The sequence below is a fragment of the Dermochelys coriacea genome, chromosome 3 (genome assembly GCF_009764565.3).
Source record: "Dermochelys coriacea isolate rDerCor1 chromosome 3, rDerCor1.pri.v4, whole genome shotgun sequence".
NCBI lineage: Eukaryota > Metazoa > Chordata > Testudines > Dermochelyidae > Dermochelys > Dermochelys coriacea.
The window spans coordinates 141,681,763-141,700,151 of NC_050070.1; the positions used below are offsets into that span (position 1 = coordinate 141,681,763).

General features: G+C 37.7%; 1 protein-coding gene across 17 annotated transcripts in view; it reads left to right on the forward strand.

Moving 5' to 3' along the window:
* SDCCAG8 (SHH signaling and ciliogenesis regulator SDCCAG8) overlaps positions 1-18,389 on the forward strand; it is a 161,320-nt gene that overhangs the window by 51,773 nt on the left and 91,158 nt on the right. For 16 of the 17 annotated variants that reach the window (XR_006280137.1, XM_038396374.2, XM_038396376.2 and 13 more), the window contains one exon: positions 1,626-1,742. The exons of the other annotated variant lie outside the window; for it this stretch is intronic. Coding sequence is in view for 15 of the 16 variants with exons in the window: in XM_038396374.2 (XP_038252302.1) it covers positions 1,626-1,742 (117 nt within the window). In the remaining variant the exon portion in view is untranslated. The remainder of the gene's footprint in view (positions 1-1,625; positions 1,743-18,389) is intronic. 17 annotated transcript variants of the gene reach the window in all.

Consider the following 18,389-nt stretch of genomic DNA (forward strand, 5'->3'; position numbering starts at 1 on the left):
AGAACACTGGGAAGAGACAGGAATAGGATGGGTAGGGGAATTTGGGTGGCAGAAGGAGACTGTGAAAGAGGAGAGACTGTAGGGGAATGAAGGGAAAATATAGAGGGCAGTTAAGAAGAGGCTGTACATGGGGGAGGGAGTATAGAGAAAAATGTGAGTGGGTGTTACACTGTGCCTCCGTTTCTACCCCGTGAACTGCACTGTGACTGGTCAGTTTGTATGGTTTCACACTCACAAACACACGCCAGGTTATCTTTTACCAAGGTGTGTATTTATTCTTTTCTTACATAGTAACACCGTGTACTGCAAGCTTACAGCCAGGGGAGGCTTCCTGCAGACCTCATTCCTCAACCCAGGCTTACCCTGTAAGCTTCCAGCTAAGCCTCCTTTTGAGGTTCTTGCTTCCTGTTCCTGGTCCTTCCACTTATTCTCCCCAATTACCTCATTAGCCCAATGATTACCACTCAGGTACTCACAATCCCCTAACAAAAAGCCGAAGGTGGAGTAATGTCAATGATCAGGGTACTGCTGATATTGCCCTTTCCCATGGGTTACAGAGGGAATGAGGAGGAGAAAGGTAGATTGAGAGGGAAAGAATGGCAACTCTCACCCCTGAAGTGTTAGAGGGTACGTAGAATCCCCTGGAAGGAGCCAGGGGGATAACATTTTTGTGTGTGCATTTAAGGTTGAATTGTTAACCTGAAATGGTCACCCACAAATTGGGGGTCGTTGTCTGAGCTGGGAAAGGAGAGGCAGAGATCCTGTCCAAAACCTCTGCTTTTTGACATCAAACAGGGCACGCTAAACCCCTGGACTGTGAATGTGGAAGAAGACAAACACGCTCCCAAAATGTAGAGGGGGAAGAGCAAACACTTCCACTGGCCCTGGTCCTGTAAATTTGGGATAGATTGAGGTGGGAGACAACACAGAGAACATCATCAAATGTTTTGGTCTGGAAGGGATCAGGATCCAGAATGGAATATAAGTTACCTTTCTGAAAACGAATTCTCGCTGTTTCTCCACCCAAAATAAGTCCTTTGGGTGCTTTTTTGGCTTTTTCAGTGTCCGTGTATACATTTGAATAAGTTGTTGCTGTTAAGGAACTTGCGTTCAATCTATTAATGAGAATATAGTGTTTCAGTAGAACTCTGAAAATAATTACAGTGCAATCTCAAGATTTTCATTCCTACCTGGAGAAACAAATGGCAAAACAGGAAATCATGTGCTGGAAATGTAACACATCCCTTAATTTTAGCATTTGAAAGTGTGATCCTAGAATATCTTTGGATTTTAAAAAGAGAATGGAAGAAAATTTAATAAATAGCAACTGTAGTTTAAATGCATTTAGTAGCACATATATTGAGAGCAGAAGTATTTTACAAAATCCTGATCCAAATATAATTGAATCTAGCCAGCACTGCATAATTCAAAGTTAATGACAATACAAGGATTCCAGATCCACTTTTTATATAAAAAAACATTTACCATATGTAGTCTTAAAATATCTGTAAATAAAAATATGCTAGATTCAAACGATCTCTAGGGGGCACCAAAAGATCTAACTACCAAACATTACACTGTGGGTTCCACAAGCTACAGATCATGTTGTCTGTGTAATCTAACAGGTGTGTGGAGAAATGCGTTTTCAGTTGAATCAAACCAAAATCAAGAAGGATGAGGCAGAAAAGAAGCACAGAGAGTACAGAACAAAAACTATAAGGGAGCTTGAAATTAAGGACCAGGTAAGAGATGATACTGCCATAACTTTGCAGTGGGGTTATTTCTGAAGTTGGAATGATTCATTTTTCTGATACTGGTCATTTATTACTGTTATGTGGATTCTAAACAAATGGCAAACAGCCAGCTATTACTATTAAAGAAATGCCTCTTACCTGCCTTATCCTTGTTTTCAACCTTAAAAAGGTGCAGTATTACATAATACTCATCATAGTCTTCATATACAGTGTATGAACACGTATGATAGATTTTTATATATATTGAGCCATGTACTATATACATATGGTTATACATCTCACTCATAAACACATATAATGGGTATGCATATAAAGCAAGACAAAACATAAACAAGGATAAAGTTTGAAGTATATAAGGCAAAGTGTATCATTTCATTACCAATTTCTTTAAAGATTCAGGTTCAATTGATTTTTGTGATTCATTGAAAAGTTTCAAAGTAAGAAACAGATTTATGCAAATATGCCACTAAGAATTAATTGTTAGTAATTTAAAGATGAGTTTGTACTACTTACAAAAAACAGCGTATGCCTTGGAGGTAGACTGAGAAGACATCCTTATTAGCAAATATTAATATTAGGGTGTACTGCAGTTTACTTCACTAATAGTTCAAACAGATGTTGTGTTGCATTTTTTTGAAATCCCCCTCTTTTCAATGTGACTCACCATTTACATTTCCAGTGTTCAAACTTCCTATTCTTGTTTCATGAAATATGACGTATACAGGACTAGACTGGCAGTATGTTCTGAATACACAGAAAAATGTTTACGTACGTTATATTTCAGTGTGTTTAAATTTTAAATACTATGTACAGCTGTTTATCCAGCATTTTTTAAAACTTTTTTTTTCCCTTTTCAGCAGGTGAACAAATCAGTTCATCTGCAAGGAATATATGCAGGAAAAACAGTGTTATGAATTAAAAAGATATTTTATTTAGTAGCACTACAAAATCTTGATGGGTAGCCACAGAAAATTTCTAGACATTAACTTTTTTTTTTTAATAAAGATGTATCTTAACTCAAAATTGAAACAATACTAAATCAAAAGACACATTATGTATTGTTAGAGCATAAGCTTTCGTGAGCTACAGCTCACTTCATCGGATGCATTTGGTGCCACAAGTACTCCTTTTCTTTTTGCGAATGCAGACTAACACGGCTACTGCTCTGAAACCTGTCATTATGTATTGTTTTAAGTTATATATTTACTACTTAAAATAATTATTTTAAAAAAACTTATTTACTATGTCAGATTATACAGTACAGCAATAAAAGGGCCTTGTAAGATTTTTTTTTTTTTTTTTTTTTTTTTCACCAGATCCTTATGGTCTAAGAACACTTGAAAAACACAAATACAGGCTCATCTTCTGTCTTGACAGATATCTCAAATAAGAGAGTTGTCATAGTCTTGGCATTCTAATGAACTAGGAAGTGTGCAATAAAGTATTCAAAGAAGAATCTTTGACTTGTTCTGCAGCCTTCCCCAAGGTTAACTTTTTTGACAAACTAGACAATGTAACAAAATATTTAAGTTTACATTTAGGATTACTTGTGCTTTACCATTATGGGAATAATTAAATGTTAAAAATGGTAATTGGTACCCTGGTACATTTTTAAAAGGAGGGGTTTTTCCCTGAAGCATATCATATCATATATATTTAGGTTTTCAAACATTTTTTTGAAAGTGATTGCTGGATTCTAGAAAAACAAGTATATGTGTTTTAAATAATCATTATTCTTGGTATTTACTGGTCATTTTTTAGGTTAGGCTTTTAATAACATTAGTAATCAGCAAAGCTCTATATGCTGAATAATATTAGAAAGTACATAAAGCAATCTATGATGGTGAGAAGTGTAGCTATTTTGCTTCGATAAAAATGTAAGAGGTCATTAAAATTCTTATTGTAAATAAGCTGTTCTTATTTTACGTTTAGCTTCATGTTTAGAGAAGAAAAATGTAATATCTCATCTTATGGATGGCAAAGCACCAATTGTTCTTTGGTTTCTCAGCCATGACCTGACCTTCTGGCTAAGAGACAGAGTAGGTATCTTTCTTGGCCACCATCTGTTCATAATAAATAAATATATATTTAATTTTTAAAAGTGGTTAGTGGGTCACTTGGCTGATATACTAGTAAAATCGTTAGTACCTTATTTTACTTCAGTATCTGTTTTCTTTAAAATTGAGAAGAAAGTTGTAATTTCCCAATAAGTTTCCCTTATTGAAAATTGGTTTAACATTCTATCTAATCAAAATGTAATTTATGTTGTGGGCAAATTTAAGTTTTTTATGAAACGGAGTCTTTAAATTATTGGCTTAATGTACCCAGGTATGGTGGGAAAGATATCGTTTCTATATGTACAAATAGGAACATATGGCTATTAAATATCTTCTCTTATGACAAAAGTCCACATTTCTAATGTCTTGCTAAAGAGAAATTAAAATGAATTTAGGAAGAGAAAACATGATTGAGTTTCTATTTTCTTTCTTTTTCCCCTCTCTTCCACCCTCTGCTGGGATTTAGTTTCTGTTTAAGGTGTACTTTGTATGTATTACATTCATGTGAAGTGTTAACATTGTAAAATATACAACCAAGACAAGTTTGTTTCATATACTAACCTGCTGCATCACCTTATTTAATGAATAATCTGTAGTATGAACATTATGGTCCTATGATATGATATTTTAGGATTCTGAAAAAAGAGAATTTATGGCAAGTATACCTGAGGGCATGTGTACACGCAAATTGTACTATTTTATTTTACCAATATAGTTAAAGTCCAACCTCCCTGTCTAATGTGCGTTTATAGTGCTTTAATGGTGCTTTATACTTTATAGCTTATTCCTTTAAGGGACTTCTATACCAATATAACTGGCCTTAATATACCAATAATACCAGTAGTTAATGTATGGCAGAATATTTTTGCATATTTAATGCAATATAGACTTCACTTTTTAGTACCTCCATGGACTTTGAGGCATTATACAGTACATTTTAAAAATAAAATAATTTGTGCACAGCTAATGCAATATAATGGGGAAAAGTACTTTTAACACAATGAATTCAGTGTTTCCTCAAAACAGCATCTCTTGGTCAGTGGTAGTATATAAAAATAAAACCGTTGTTATGGCTTAAAACTTGCTTTCTTTTATTTTCAGAGTGGTAGCCGTGTTAGTCTGTATCAGCAGAAAGAACGAGGAGTACTTGTGGCACTTTAGAGACTAACACATTTATTTGAGCATAAGCTTTCGTGAGCTAAAGCCCGCTATCAGATGCATGCAGTGGAGAATACAGTAGGAAGATAGATATACAGAGAACATGAAAAAAATGGGTGTTGCCATACCAACTCTTAACGAGACCAATCATTAAGGTGGGCTATTAACAGCGGGGGGGGGGGGAACTCACTATAAAAGTTTTTTTTTTTTTTTTTTTTTCTCCTGCTGATAACAAGGAACATGTTTCTTTGAGAAATCTACACAAAATGTTTTTCATTTTTACTTATAGTTTGATTTTTCAATAAATAAAAAGTTAAAAACAAAGCGAAATCCGTAGTGAGACTGATAAACTATGGGAAAACATTCTTTTAGAATTGGCATTAAAATTAGACCTAGCATTGTTCTGAGAGAGAAAATGAAGAACTGAGTTCCAGGTCTGAGGCAGGTTCAAAACCCAAAGGGCTTAAACTAAGGAATAGGAGGCTCATGTATCTAGGCTTCAGAGCCCAAAACTGTATATAAAGGAATTGGGAGGTCATTGACCTGCATGGGCTAGACTCAGTTGAAATATATACATGTTTCAGCATTTTTGTAAATAATAAAAGGCACCTATGTTATATAGTGATAGATTATTCCACAAGAATCTAGCATGAGGAATGGAATTGTGTGTGAAATATAATATGAAAGTGTTTTGCAAAAGAGATTTATAGAATGTTTTACCTGGTAGGCCATAAAGCAATCACTTAATGTAATCTAGTTTAAAAAGTATGGATGCAAGGATTACTAACTCTGCATTGGCCAGAGATAACCAGTCATAGGCCAGTGTTTTAACATTTCATGAATACGTCTAAAGGAGGATCTGATTTAAGGGCTAAGCTAATGTAACTTTCCAATAACAGACCAAATTCAAGGACTGATTAATTTAAATTCATTTTTATGAAGCAGTATTACCAACTTCAAGTGATCCAAAAAATCATGAGCCCGGCCCCTAAAAAAACACAAAATATGCTAGTGTTTTTTTATTTACCTTCTGGTTTTTGAGCCTGTAGGAGTCATGTTTTCAAGCTTTTCCTTGCATCCCTGAGGGCTAGAAATTCTTTCCCACCCCACCCCCCAAAATAAAAGCTGAGATTCTCATGTAACCACTAGACTTCACAAGATGGGGCTTTACAAAAATCACCAATCATGATGAGAACCTCAGTAAAATGGGAAGAGTCGACAATATTGATGAAGTTAGGCTAGTACTATATATTTTGTATGTATGTATTTAAAAGCCAGTATAGCTATTGTGGTTTTAGTCAGAGATGTAATGACTCCATTAGCCAGGCAGACAAGAGTGTGCTTTAGACACAGAAAAGAGAACAGAGGGAAGTCTTTTTGCTCCAAAATAAGCTAAGGCAAATGTACAATTACAATTGTACAAAATGTGCAGTTTTGATTGTCTGTCTTTGTCCTGAATGTCCAAAGTACTGAGGCATCTAGGAGACCAGGATGTGATAATTTGTATAACTGTTTTCTGATTTCCTGTGTTGTTTTATATACTTAAATGCTACCACAAGATTTTTTTTAAAACTATATTAATATTATATACAAAAATCCCCCTGCATCTTTACTTTAACAAGAATCTGTTAGATGACACCCTCCACCCCGCACTTCTTGATGAATGGCTTTAAATTTACAGGGCCCAGCTTTCAAATATGGCTTGGGCCATATAAATTTATAAGAATCATGGGTGATGATCTCTCCCCCATCTCCTTTGGAAAAAATAAATCCATGACAAAAGTTATGTTAACTTTATAACATAAAATTGCATAGTAAAATACTCATGATAGGAAATGTGAAAGTTAGAGTTGAACAAAACAGAAGATGAACTATCTGTGAGGATTATAGCAAAGTCTTTGTGTTCACATCACCAACCAAAGAAGGGAAATGCTTGACTGGTGAAGAAAGGGCACAACTCTGTTCAACACCAATCAGACTTAGCACAAATAGTAAGCCCTTACGAAGTCTTTCCTGAAGGTATTCAGCAGTCCTCTGTCCACTCACACGAAGTCCCAAGCATATGGCCTTGACTACTGCAGTCCAGCACCATTATACATTAAGCCCCCTACAGTACACAAATGCCATTTTGCTGTTTAGAGCAGGGGTGGGCAAACTTTTTGGGCCAAGGGCTACATCTGGGTGGGGAAATGGTATGCAGGGCTGGGGGTGAGGTGCAGGGTATAGGAGGGGGTGTGGTGTGCAGGAACGGGCTCAGGGCAAAGGATTGGGGCAGAGGAGGGTGTGGGGTATGTGAGGGGGTTCAGGGAAGGGGTTTGGGGTGCAGAGGGCAGGAGGGGGCTCAGGGCAGAGGGTTGGAGTATGGGGTGCAGCAGGGGCTCAGGGTGCAGCAGGGGGCTCAGGGCAGGGGGTTGGGGTGCAGTAGGGGTGTGACGTGCAGGCAGGGGGCTTAGGGCAGGCAGTTGGGGGGCAGGGTGCAGGAGGGGTTCGGGCTCCAGGACAGCGCCGCTTACCTAAAGTGGCTCCGAGGTGGTGGCAGCAGGTGCCAGGGCCGGGGCCAGGGCAGGCTCCCCGCACCGCTCTGGGAAGCAGCCGGAACCACAGCCCCTTGTGCCCCCCTCTCCCCAAGGCTCTGTGCACTGCCCTTGCCACGCCTCCAGATACCTCCCTCTAAGCTCCCACGGGGCTGCAGTTCCCTGTTCTTGGCCAATGGGAGCTGCAGGGGGTGATGTCTGGAGGTAAGGTCAATGCACGGAGCCCCAAGGACGTTGTGCCGGCCGCTTCCCAGAGCGGTGCGGGGCCTGCGGCACCACAGGGGGCAATCTCGCAGGCCCGATCCAAAGCCCTGATGGGCCAGATTTGGCCCGCGGGCCATAGTTTGCCCACCCTTGGTTTAGAGGATCATGGTTTTTACCCTAATAACCTGTGGCTTTTGCTCTTTCTGCAGCCTTTCCAAAGCTAATGTAGTTTGGTAGTGGATTCCACCACAAATATTATTTAACCTACCTGGAAGTTTCAAGGACTACTTGCAGAATCTGTTACTATTAATAAATCTGTTCTAATATGCAAGAGAGAGATACCACAAGTGAGTGAAACGTGGGTGTTTTTATGCAAGAATACAAGAGGCAAGAGTAATACCTAGAATCTAGGTTTTTTTTCCACCAAATGCATCCGATGAAGTGAACTGTAGCTCACGAAAGCTTATGCTCTAATAAATTTGTTAGTCTCTAAGGTGCCACAAGTACTCCTTTTCTTTTTACCTAGAATCTGATCATCATTAAAACAAAACTTTAAATTGCATATCCCAGTGTGATCATATAGATAGAAAAGCTGCTTGCTTAAATAGTCAGGCAAAAATTTCCTCACGCCTCTTTTTAGATGATTTACTTAAAATTGTCCGACAAAGATAGAATGTGCTCACCACAAATTAATGTGGTGGGTCTTTGTCCAGGGAGCAGGAAAAAGAGGATGGGGATCCTTTAAGGATTCCGACTGCATTTGGGTCATAAGGGAGAGGAAATGGGGCGGACTTATCTGAATGGAGCCAAGAGGGGAACAAGAAGTGGCCAAACCAGGTGGGAGCACTGACCCACCATGTGCACCTATACTCTGTGCATTCTGGAATTCTCATCAGAGAGAGCAGCTACCAGCTAAGGTAGAAAGGTTCTGTGCTGGGCCAGTTCCTAACCCCTCCGTCACAAACTGACTTTTGACTTATTTGGTTGTAATGGATTGGCTTTATTATCTATAGATGGTGCAAAACTCTACCACCATCTACCTGGCCAGATGCATTCCATCTTCATGGGCCTGCACAACTGTAATGTGCTAGCACAACTCAGCTTATAGTTGCTGGGTCCTGTGAGAGCCAAGCTAGACCTTACAGCTCTCTGGATCCTCTACTCTGTTGTTGAGTTGGATCTTGCTTTGAGGCCTGTAACTAACTGACCTGATACGATGACTCTTCCAAAACTGGTGGGGAAAACCATCACTTCCAGGCTGGGACCCTGCAATTAAATATGAACATAACCTGTAATTATAGTGTTGTTGTCACTTCCACTCTCTCTTATAATATCACATGTGAAATATTCATTAGAGTTAGTCAGCATTAGAAACTGTATGAAATGGCTTTTGCTATGAAAGAGGCCCATAGTTTGTGTGTTTATTTTTATCTGACAGCAATATGGGGTGAAATAAAAATGGTTAAACAGACCAGAAAAAATGATGGTTGCATCAGTCTTTCCATTAATATTGTGGGATCAGCTCTGCCGGCTACTGCCACCAGACTTTGCTCCGAGCCAGAAGAGAATTGCTGCTGTGTCTGTCATAGCCACCCTCAGTGCCCTCACTGCTTGCCTGAAACTGTCTGCTGCCACTGTGTGGGAGGGAGGACAGACCTTCATTTCCATCAAACTCTCTATACTGGTGCAGGCTGTGGGGAGAGGTAATCCCACTTCACACTTCTCAACTGACTGTTTTTGGGGTAAGAAAAGCACTGCTTAGCCTCCTCTCATTTCTTGATGATGAGATAGGAGTAACCTTCCTCCTCTTTTCCTCCTCCTTCGAAACAAAAAACAAACAAAAAACACAACCATAACCCCCCACATCCTTAAAATATCTTACTCCAGGGTGAGAGTTATTAAACCAATTTTTTGCTTACCTTTACTGGTGATTGCTGAGTTAATGTCTGGTGCTGCAGTGCTTGCTATTAAAATGTCTCCATAGGCATTTACCTACATACTGGGGCTGAAAGTGCTGCTCCAAAAGAAGCTATTGCAATTCAGACACTTTGGCAAACCAAATAACAGTATTTTTCCGAAAAGTAATATAGTCAAAATCCCAACAATTTTGTGTTCTGGCCATTTCCCCTTGTCTAACTATCTAGGTATTCATCCTACAGTCATCTCCATAGTATTAGAATGCCGGGTCGGTCTTGGGGTTGACCAGAGAACGGCCACAAGGGCCCTTGGTAGTTGTCCGTTGACCAGTATTGTCAACGCCAACAGTTTGAAAATCATGAATCAAAAACATTTAGGGGGGTGTGTAAAATAATCTTGCCAAAAGTCTGTCTCTTGGTTTGTGAACTCCCACTACACGCCCCCAGTATGTGTGTATGACAATTACAAGTTGAAAATTCTACCTTAACTGCATAGGAAATGTGCCCCACACATGCAGGACCTTGCTCCCTGACACCCCCCATTCCTGGCTCTTCATTGAAAGGTTTCTCTTCCCTCTCCTCCTCCGCCCCAGTAGGTCCCCTACAGCACCAGCATTCTCTCCAGCAGGCTCTTGTGATGCCCCACTGCACTTCCCTCCGCAGCAGCCTGCAGGCAAAAAAGCATCACCTGAGCTCCTATCTCCATTCATGCTCTATCACTGTGCTGTGGTAGTGGAAGAGGGGATGGTGAGGTCACGGCTGCTGATCTTGGGAAGGGGGCATCTCTGCTGTGCTGCACCTGTTTCAATGCTTTGGCCTTGTAAGCACATACAAAGCCATTGCTAAGATTGCCTGCAGCACAAATAGCTCAGTGGCCTCTGAGCTGCATGTGTTTTATCACACAGTTGAAAGAGCCTCCAAAATGGCAACAGTCACAACGATATGAGCATTGACAACACAGGATTACAGCCTGCACTGTTTCATCATTTGTCCCTGGGGGTCTACAGATGGCTTATTGATTTGTTTGATGGTCAGAAGACTTAAATCCTTAAATGGGGCTAGATACAAAGCAGGATCCTATTTTGCTACTATGCTTGCCTTTTCTATCCACTCCTGAGCTGGAGTTGACTTCCACCCCAAAATTTGGTTTTGTGTTTTGGTCTAGCAACATTGTGTACCTATCTGCTCTTGTTTTAATTACCTATTACATGAAACATTTTTTTTCTTTTTGTAATACGTACATTTTAGGGGATCTTATGAGGCATATACATTTTTAACCAAGTTTTTACTAATTGTACATCCTCACAATTTATCACATTTTCATAGCATTTAAAGATTATTTAAATTTTGAAGCCAAATGTAGGCTTTGGATATTCTTGATTCCCATCCTGTTTTGAATAAGAAGCAGGGTAAATTTACACAGCAATTTAAAAAAAAAAAACCACTATGTGCACTGTTGGGGACTGTTTGGGATTACCCTGGTGATGACTCTAACTCTCTCTTTACAAAGGTGGATAGTTCTTCTGATGCAATCTGCTGTGTCAGATGGCCCTGTCTGGGAGGCCGGAGGTTTAGAGGCTGCTCAGAACATAGGGCTGCCTGATTTGATATCAGGGTTAATACAAGGAGTTGCTCATAGTTGGAAGAAACGGCTACAGTTGATCCCTACGGCAGGGAATATCTGCATGTGCAGTGATGGATTTTTTTTTGTTATGTCCAAAATAAAATATATTGAATTTTTACTACATATGTGCAAAAATATCTTTTCGTTAGCTTGAATATATAGAATGGTATGAATGATTTATTATCTGAAAAAATATGTAATAGAAGACCACAATAAAAATTAATCTGGGATCAAAATTATGTTAAAAATATCACCTTTATAATTGCTTTTAAATAGTGTATCCAAGTATGCTTGCATGTTCATACTGAAGGTAACAGTAAGCGATGAAGTATAGCTACAGTCCAGCAACGATTTACACATATACTTAACTTTATGCACAGTGAGTGTTTCCATTGATGTAAATGTGGCTACTTGCATTGAGGAAAGTTGAACATGTGAGCATCTGGGCCTACATATGTGGGAAATAGGTAATAAAGTATCATGTTGAGCAGTGGCAGATTTAGAGTTAGTGGGGCCTTGTGCGCTGCTTCATTTTCGAGAACCCAGCCAAGAGGAAGAATATTCTCTTCTCTCCTCTCCCCCCTCCCCCCCCAGTTTTTTGTTGTTGTTTTTCTTCATCCTCCTCCTATATTATAAGTAACAGAAAGTAAACGAAAATAAAGTGAAAAACTGGGGGGCGGGAGTTGTACCTTGATTGTTTGTTTGTTTTTTTAGAGAACACTTGAAAATTGCTGTGGGTCTTGGCGGACCACTTAATGATCTTTCCAAATGTTGTTTGTACTGTTAGCTAAGTATTGTAAAATGCTTTGGATAAGAGCACTTTATATAAAAACGAAACAAAACCTTAATAACCTTTCCTCGGTCCACTTGAATTGAGTTCTCGGACCACAGTTTGAGAACTTCTGATCTACATGAAAGCTTGTATTTGCATTACACTAACATGAAAAAGGTGTAAAAAATAAAAAGTATAGCTGACGCATGAATGGAAAAATAAAAGTTAACATCCTCTGAAGAAACTTATTCAATAGCTTTTTTTTCTACACTTTTTCTTTAGAAAATTGTTAATTGTCATTGTAAGTAATATTTTGTAAAGACGTACTTTCACTTGTTAATGTTGCCTAACTTGTCAAATGTTCCTGATTCATCATATTTTGCAAATTATTTTTCTGAATTTCTGTCGTCCCATTTTTCTTCATTCTCGGAAAATGGGACTCTTGAAGACCTCTAAATTGCTTTTGTCCTGCAACCTCATACTCTTTTCTCAAATTTTCCATATTATCTAAGTTTTTCAGTTTATTTACTAAGAAATATTCTATCATATCCAAGTAAACAGATTTTGGCCATAATGCAATGTCTTAAAGGTAGGTTTCTTCCCTTAATTCGACAAAATTACCTATATTTTGTAGTTCCATTGTCACTTCAGAATCCGCTTGTTCAACTTTTGCAGTTGTTGTGGTATCCCCACAACTCTGCAAGTGATTAGATAATTCAGATGTTTCCTTATCCATGCTTTTTTATGAATGTCCATTATTCAATACTTCAAGCTTTTTAAAGTAAGATGACAAATTTGTCTTTTGCTTAGCTTCGTCTTCTGTCTCACCTTCATTTTTTTGCATTTTTGACTGCCAGACTCGGTGTTGCTTCATTGCTAAAAAACTGACATTGATTTTAGGAAGATTAAAATGTCTGAAAGAGCAGGGGCATAGCCACAGTTGGGCTTGAGTAGGCCGTGGACCACCCAGTTAGGTTTATTGCAGTTAATCCTGCATTTTTATTAGATACTGTAAAAATGGGATTTTGAACCATTACATACTAGTGACAAATCACGGGCATTGTTGCAAAGTGCAGGAGGGTGCTTTTGTTCAACTGGATAATTGGTCAAGCTGATGGACTTTGATTGGCAAATGACAATTTCCCCTAGTTGCTGTTATGCTATTGCCAAGACAGTGAAAAACTGGTGAAGCAAAACTCTTTGCTAGACTACTTTAAAAAACAAAAATGTTTAGAGCACAGTTCACAGAATAAGTTTGCAGAATGCAGAAAGCGTGGACCACTTTGGGACTTGCAACAATTATTAAATTCAGTCATTTTGTCAGATTTGTCCTGCATTTTGGGGTCCCCTGTTGTTGGGGGCCACATGCCACTGCACGGTTTGTTTCACGGTAAATCCGCCATTGATGTTGAGGTGGTCCTGATTTTTTTAAGTAGTGTACTGCCTCCTGTAATTAGGTGTTCTTCCCAGAAAGGCAATCATCACTGAGTTATATTTTTTTTTAAAACTGATCTTCACTTCGTAATTTGTTCCTCTATTTTCATAATTATTAAAGAGACCCCAAGACAGAAATATCAAATGGAAAAAATACTGTAGATTCATGATGATATCGATACATACACACTTGTAATTTTTTTTTTTTTTGCTGAACACATGTACCAGTACTTTGTATGTACAGAACTGTTTTTCAGTTAATATTGTTTATTATTGCACCTCAATCAAGGGAGATTGGTTTAAGAATTAATGTTACTGGCTTTTTAAAATACATTTGGCTTCTAGCCTATTGATTTGTTATACGGCTTCCAAAGTATTTTGCTAAATTTAGTTCAGTGTAGGATTTTATCTTTTATCAGTGGTTAATCATATTCATTTGTGAAATATTTCTTTGCCTTTTCTGTCAGCTCTGCAGTTATTTTGAGTTCTATGAAAAACATATGCTAGCTTAGAAATTTAAAGTTGCAGTTTTCTGCATACAGTAAAGTCTGCATTAATATAGACTAGAATTAAAGAATTATTTTAATTTTGTAATTTGACTTTTTTTGAACAAAATTAGCAAATTTTTTAGAGGTAAAGAGGTGTCTAGTTAGTTAAATGGAGAATTTTCACAAAACACTTTAGCATGGTTAAATGAAGATAGTCGGTTGGATTTAATTTGAGAAGAGGCTGTTTTTTTTTAAAAAACCTCAATATTTATGAGAAATCATTCTTTATGCTTTTGTATGAAGTTGCATTTAGTTTAGTTTACTTTGAGCCCATCTACCGTGTGTTAATTTGAAAAATGCCTGTAAGATTGTATAAGGGTTCTTGCCCTATAATCTAATGAATGAGAAGTAAAATGCTTGTTTGCTTTTTAGTATTGAGAGACTGCAAAACGTACTTTTTCCTACAAAAAGGGAGGTTTAAAACATAAGTACTTGTTGATTAGGAGTTCCAAAAGTAGTAATTTACAGAGACAAACAATTTGTCATTTCTTATATTTTCCTAATAAGGTGATTTTATGTAGTAAAACTTGATCCTTCTGTTTTTGAATACTATATTATTTTTTAGTTTCATTTATTTGTGGTGAACTGAAATGGCAGTTCTTCTGTTGGGTTTTATTCTGCAGTCTATATACAAAGTTTCTGTTTGTTCCATGGGAGTTTGAACAATTGAGATGGAAGATAAGATTACGTAATAAATATATTTTTTAAGTTCCATACAAAAATATTTAAAGAATGATAAAGTTACAAAGTCAAATACTCAGAAGTTGCCTGTGCAATGTTAATGTGGTGAACATGCAATATGACGGTGTTGCCCAGCTTCACATAGGAAGTCTGTGATCGAGCCACAATACATGAGGATGTCCTTTTGTGTTCTTGCAACTCACTGCCTTGTTCTCTGTCTATCCTGTGGACTGAAAGAAGCCGATATCCTGAAAAAAATAATGCATGATCATGTAATTAAAAATAGTACCATGATATAAATATACAATCCGGTCCAATTAAGGTTTCATAGACCTGATTATCATCAAATAATTCCGGATGTGAACGATTAATGGCCTGCTTCTGATTCTGCACTACTTCGTGAGTGAGCTCAAATAGCAACCACTGCTTGCAGTTGCATGGATTGGAGGGGGCAAAATTTCCTCCCCCAGATTCCATAGAGTTCTCTTGTGTTTAGTTACTCGTAATAGGCTTGGGAACCAGGACTGAACTCTAAAAGAATAAACACACAGTCTCATGATGCGTCTCTTTTACAGCCACATTTATGATTATAATTCCACTTCCTGATGATCAAATATAAACTTTAATTTGTAAAGGGATGTATTATTTTATGTACTAGTATACTTTGACATCTGCTAAAATACTGTCGTCATCACTTCCCCATGCTCTGACCGCATTACTTCACACCTGGCTTCCTTCTTTAGTTTAATGTCCCTTTTTAAGCACATCAGATTCAAGTTCCTTGACCTTCAAAGTTTTTTAACAAAATGTTGTCACCACCTACATCTGCTTTCAGTTCTCCCTGACTCTCCTCCCATACATTTCTCCTCATGTTTTCCTTATCCCAGAGGTTGACTGTATGACAAGCCAGGGTCTGATTCAACTATGCAGTAGTTTGCCATATATTAACTCACCGGGTGGATCCTGCTACCCTGCGCTAAAAGTTACATAATGTGCTTTGACATACTGCTGTTTGAAACTGGACTACATCATTGCCCTAGGGATGTGCATCAGCAGGGTCTGTATGGACACTTTTTTTGCATGACACACTGGCATGCACTAGAATTTAAACCCTAGCTGGTATACACAAACAACACATGTGGACTGGGTTTGTAACTTGGAAGGAGGAGGGGAGACCATTTACAGGAGTTGCACAGGACGCAAACACATCACAACCATAGATAAAGGAACCCTTCAGATCACCCTTATACGTTGGACCAAGTGTCCTGATTGGACTGAGGCACAGCCGGTTTATAAGGCTGTCTGAAACGATCATATCTTTCACTATTGTGTAAAGTAGCCTCAAGATATGTAATATACTATGTTTCAGGAATAGTACCAGAAACTACTGGCTGAATTATCAGACTAAACTACTTAATGGTATTTGCGGTTTGGATGGTACTCCTTTTAAGGTGTTGATACATAGCAATAAGTGAGGGTTGGTGTGTTTTTGTTTTGTTTTTGTTAATCAATTCTTCATTGTGCTTGGATGAGAACAAGTTCATTGAGACTTAATCCAAATAAATTTGGAGATACTTTTGGATCCCTTATTGTATGGGTGCTTTTGGTGGGTGGGGTGCCTTTTTATTGTTTCTTTTTGCTGTAATGATTGATTGTAACTGTTTCTGTTTCTGACGTGAACTTTTCCAGACTTATCCACTCTTTTGTGGGTTACTACAATGCTGTCTACATGGGGCTCTTGGAAGCCCACTTGGAAACTACAGGTGACACAGCATGCTGTAGAATGCCTGCTTAATGTGTGGAGAATATTATGCCAGTATTTCAGACTATACTGGCTCCCTGACTGCTTCTGGTTGGAAGTCATGGGCACATATTGATCTTTAAAGCCCCACCAGAGGTACATTATTTGGGTCCCAGCAACTTTGAGAACCTGTTTTTCTCTGTGCATCCTCATGACAATTGAGATCAGCTGATGCATTCTTGCCTTCAATTCCTTGATTTGAACATCTGGCAGAAGGAGGCAGGGCATTTTCAACAGAGGTCCCTTTACTTTGGAATTTGTTTCCCACTTTGGTCCGACAGAACCTGAGCCTATTTACCTTCAGGAGACCGTTTAAAGCCCATCTGTTCACTTAGGCTTTTCCCTAAGAGGGTGATGATAGGGTGTGTTTATGTTTATAGTTGGAAAATAGAGGTTTTTAAATATGTAGTTGACATTTTGTCAACTTTATTTATTTTTCTTTTTAAAATGTGGCCATTCATGAATACCTTACTTTTATTTTAAAAACAAATGTTGCAGGAGTGTTGCTTACCTCTGTAGATGGGAAAGAACTCAGGCAAGAAGATAGAAAGGATTAGGGAAAACAAACATTAATGAACTGCTCTATTAACTAGATTAGAACATAGTGAATCTGTTAAGATTTTCATTCTATCAAACTTAAATGTGATACCCTTTGGAAATGAGAAAAATTAAGATTTTTTTAAAATACATGCTTACCATCTAAAAAATTTTACAGGTACAATACATTACTTTCATTGAAAGTACCTACATTGAATACTTACAATACACTGAATTAATTTATTATGATTTCCCCAGTTTCTACATCTTTGTATTAAACAGTAAAACTTGCCTCTAGTTTTGTTTATTTTGTTTAGTTTCAGGAAGTGTGTGTGTGTGTGCACGCGCGCACATACACTTATTTCCTGAAAATTATATATATTCCATGCAGTGTGCGTGTGTGTGTGTGTGTGTGTGTGTGTGTGTGTGTGTATATATATAATTTTTTTTTTTGCATGGAAATATTTAGACAGATTTTAATCTGATTTTCCTTAAAAAATGCAATTTCAACGAACTAGAATATAACTCCTAACAGGAAAGTTGTGTTTCATTAGAAATGCAAAAGGACTGTTTTTTGGGGGGGGAATGGTTTACACACTGATACTTTTTGTTGGATGTGGATACTGAATCTGTTTGAGGCATCGTGACTTACTATAAATGCTTTGGGCTAATATTTTCATGAAGAAACAGACAACATACTATGAAGGTGTTTCAGGAATACGTATTGACACTGAAATACGTTGCTTTTTATTTAAGATATTTGAATGAATATTTAAGTAAACTGGAGAATAATGTTAGTGCAATAGTGTGGCATAAAGGTACCTGTATAAGTGTTTAAATACTGAACAAAGTTTTGCTACGAAAGGTATTTTCTGTTTTGGAAGAAGGGATAGTTCTTTTAGTATTTTTGCGATAGTTAATGTAGGACATTTATTTCTCTTTGAAAATTTTATGTGCCTCGAAACATGTGGAAGGCTTACGATATATACACTAGAAACAAAGATCCCAATCCTGCAAAACATGCACTTGCTTACATTTAGCACATCAGTAGTCTCGCTAACTTTAACTGGACTGTTCAAATACTTTAAATTAAGTAGGTTTGTATTGCTTAGTTATATGAAGAAGGCAACAAGATTTGATAGTGGTCAGCATCTTACATGATCAGGCCCCACAAATAAGAGCACTTTTAAATGAATACAAATGGTAAGAAACACCTTAATGCCTTTTAAAATACAATATGAAGTGAATACAAATCAAATGTAGGGGTTTTTTTTAATGAGTTGATTGAACAGAGAGAGAACACATGGGAACTAAAATTTTACAAAAGTCATGGGGAACATTTTTGTACAAGAATATTATCAATGTTCGT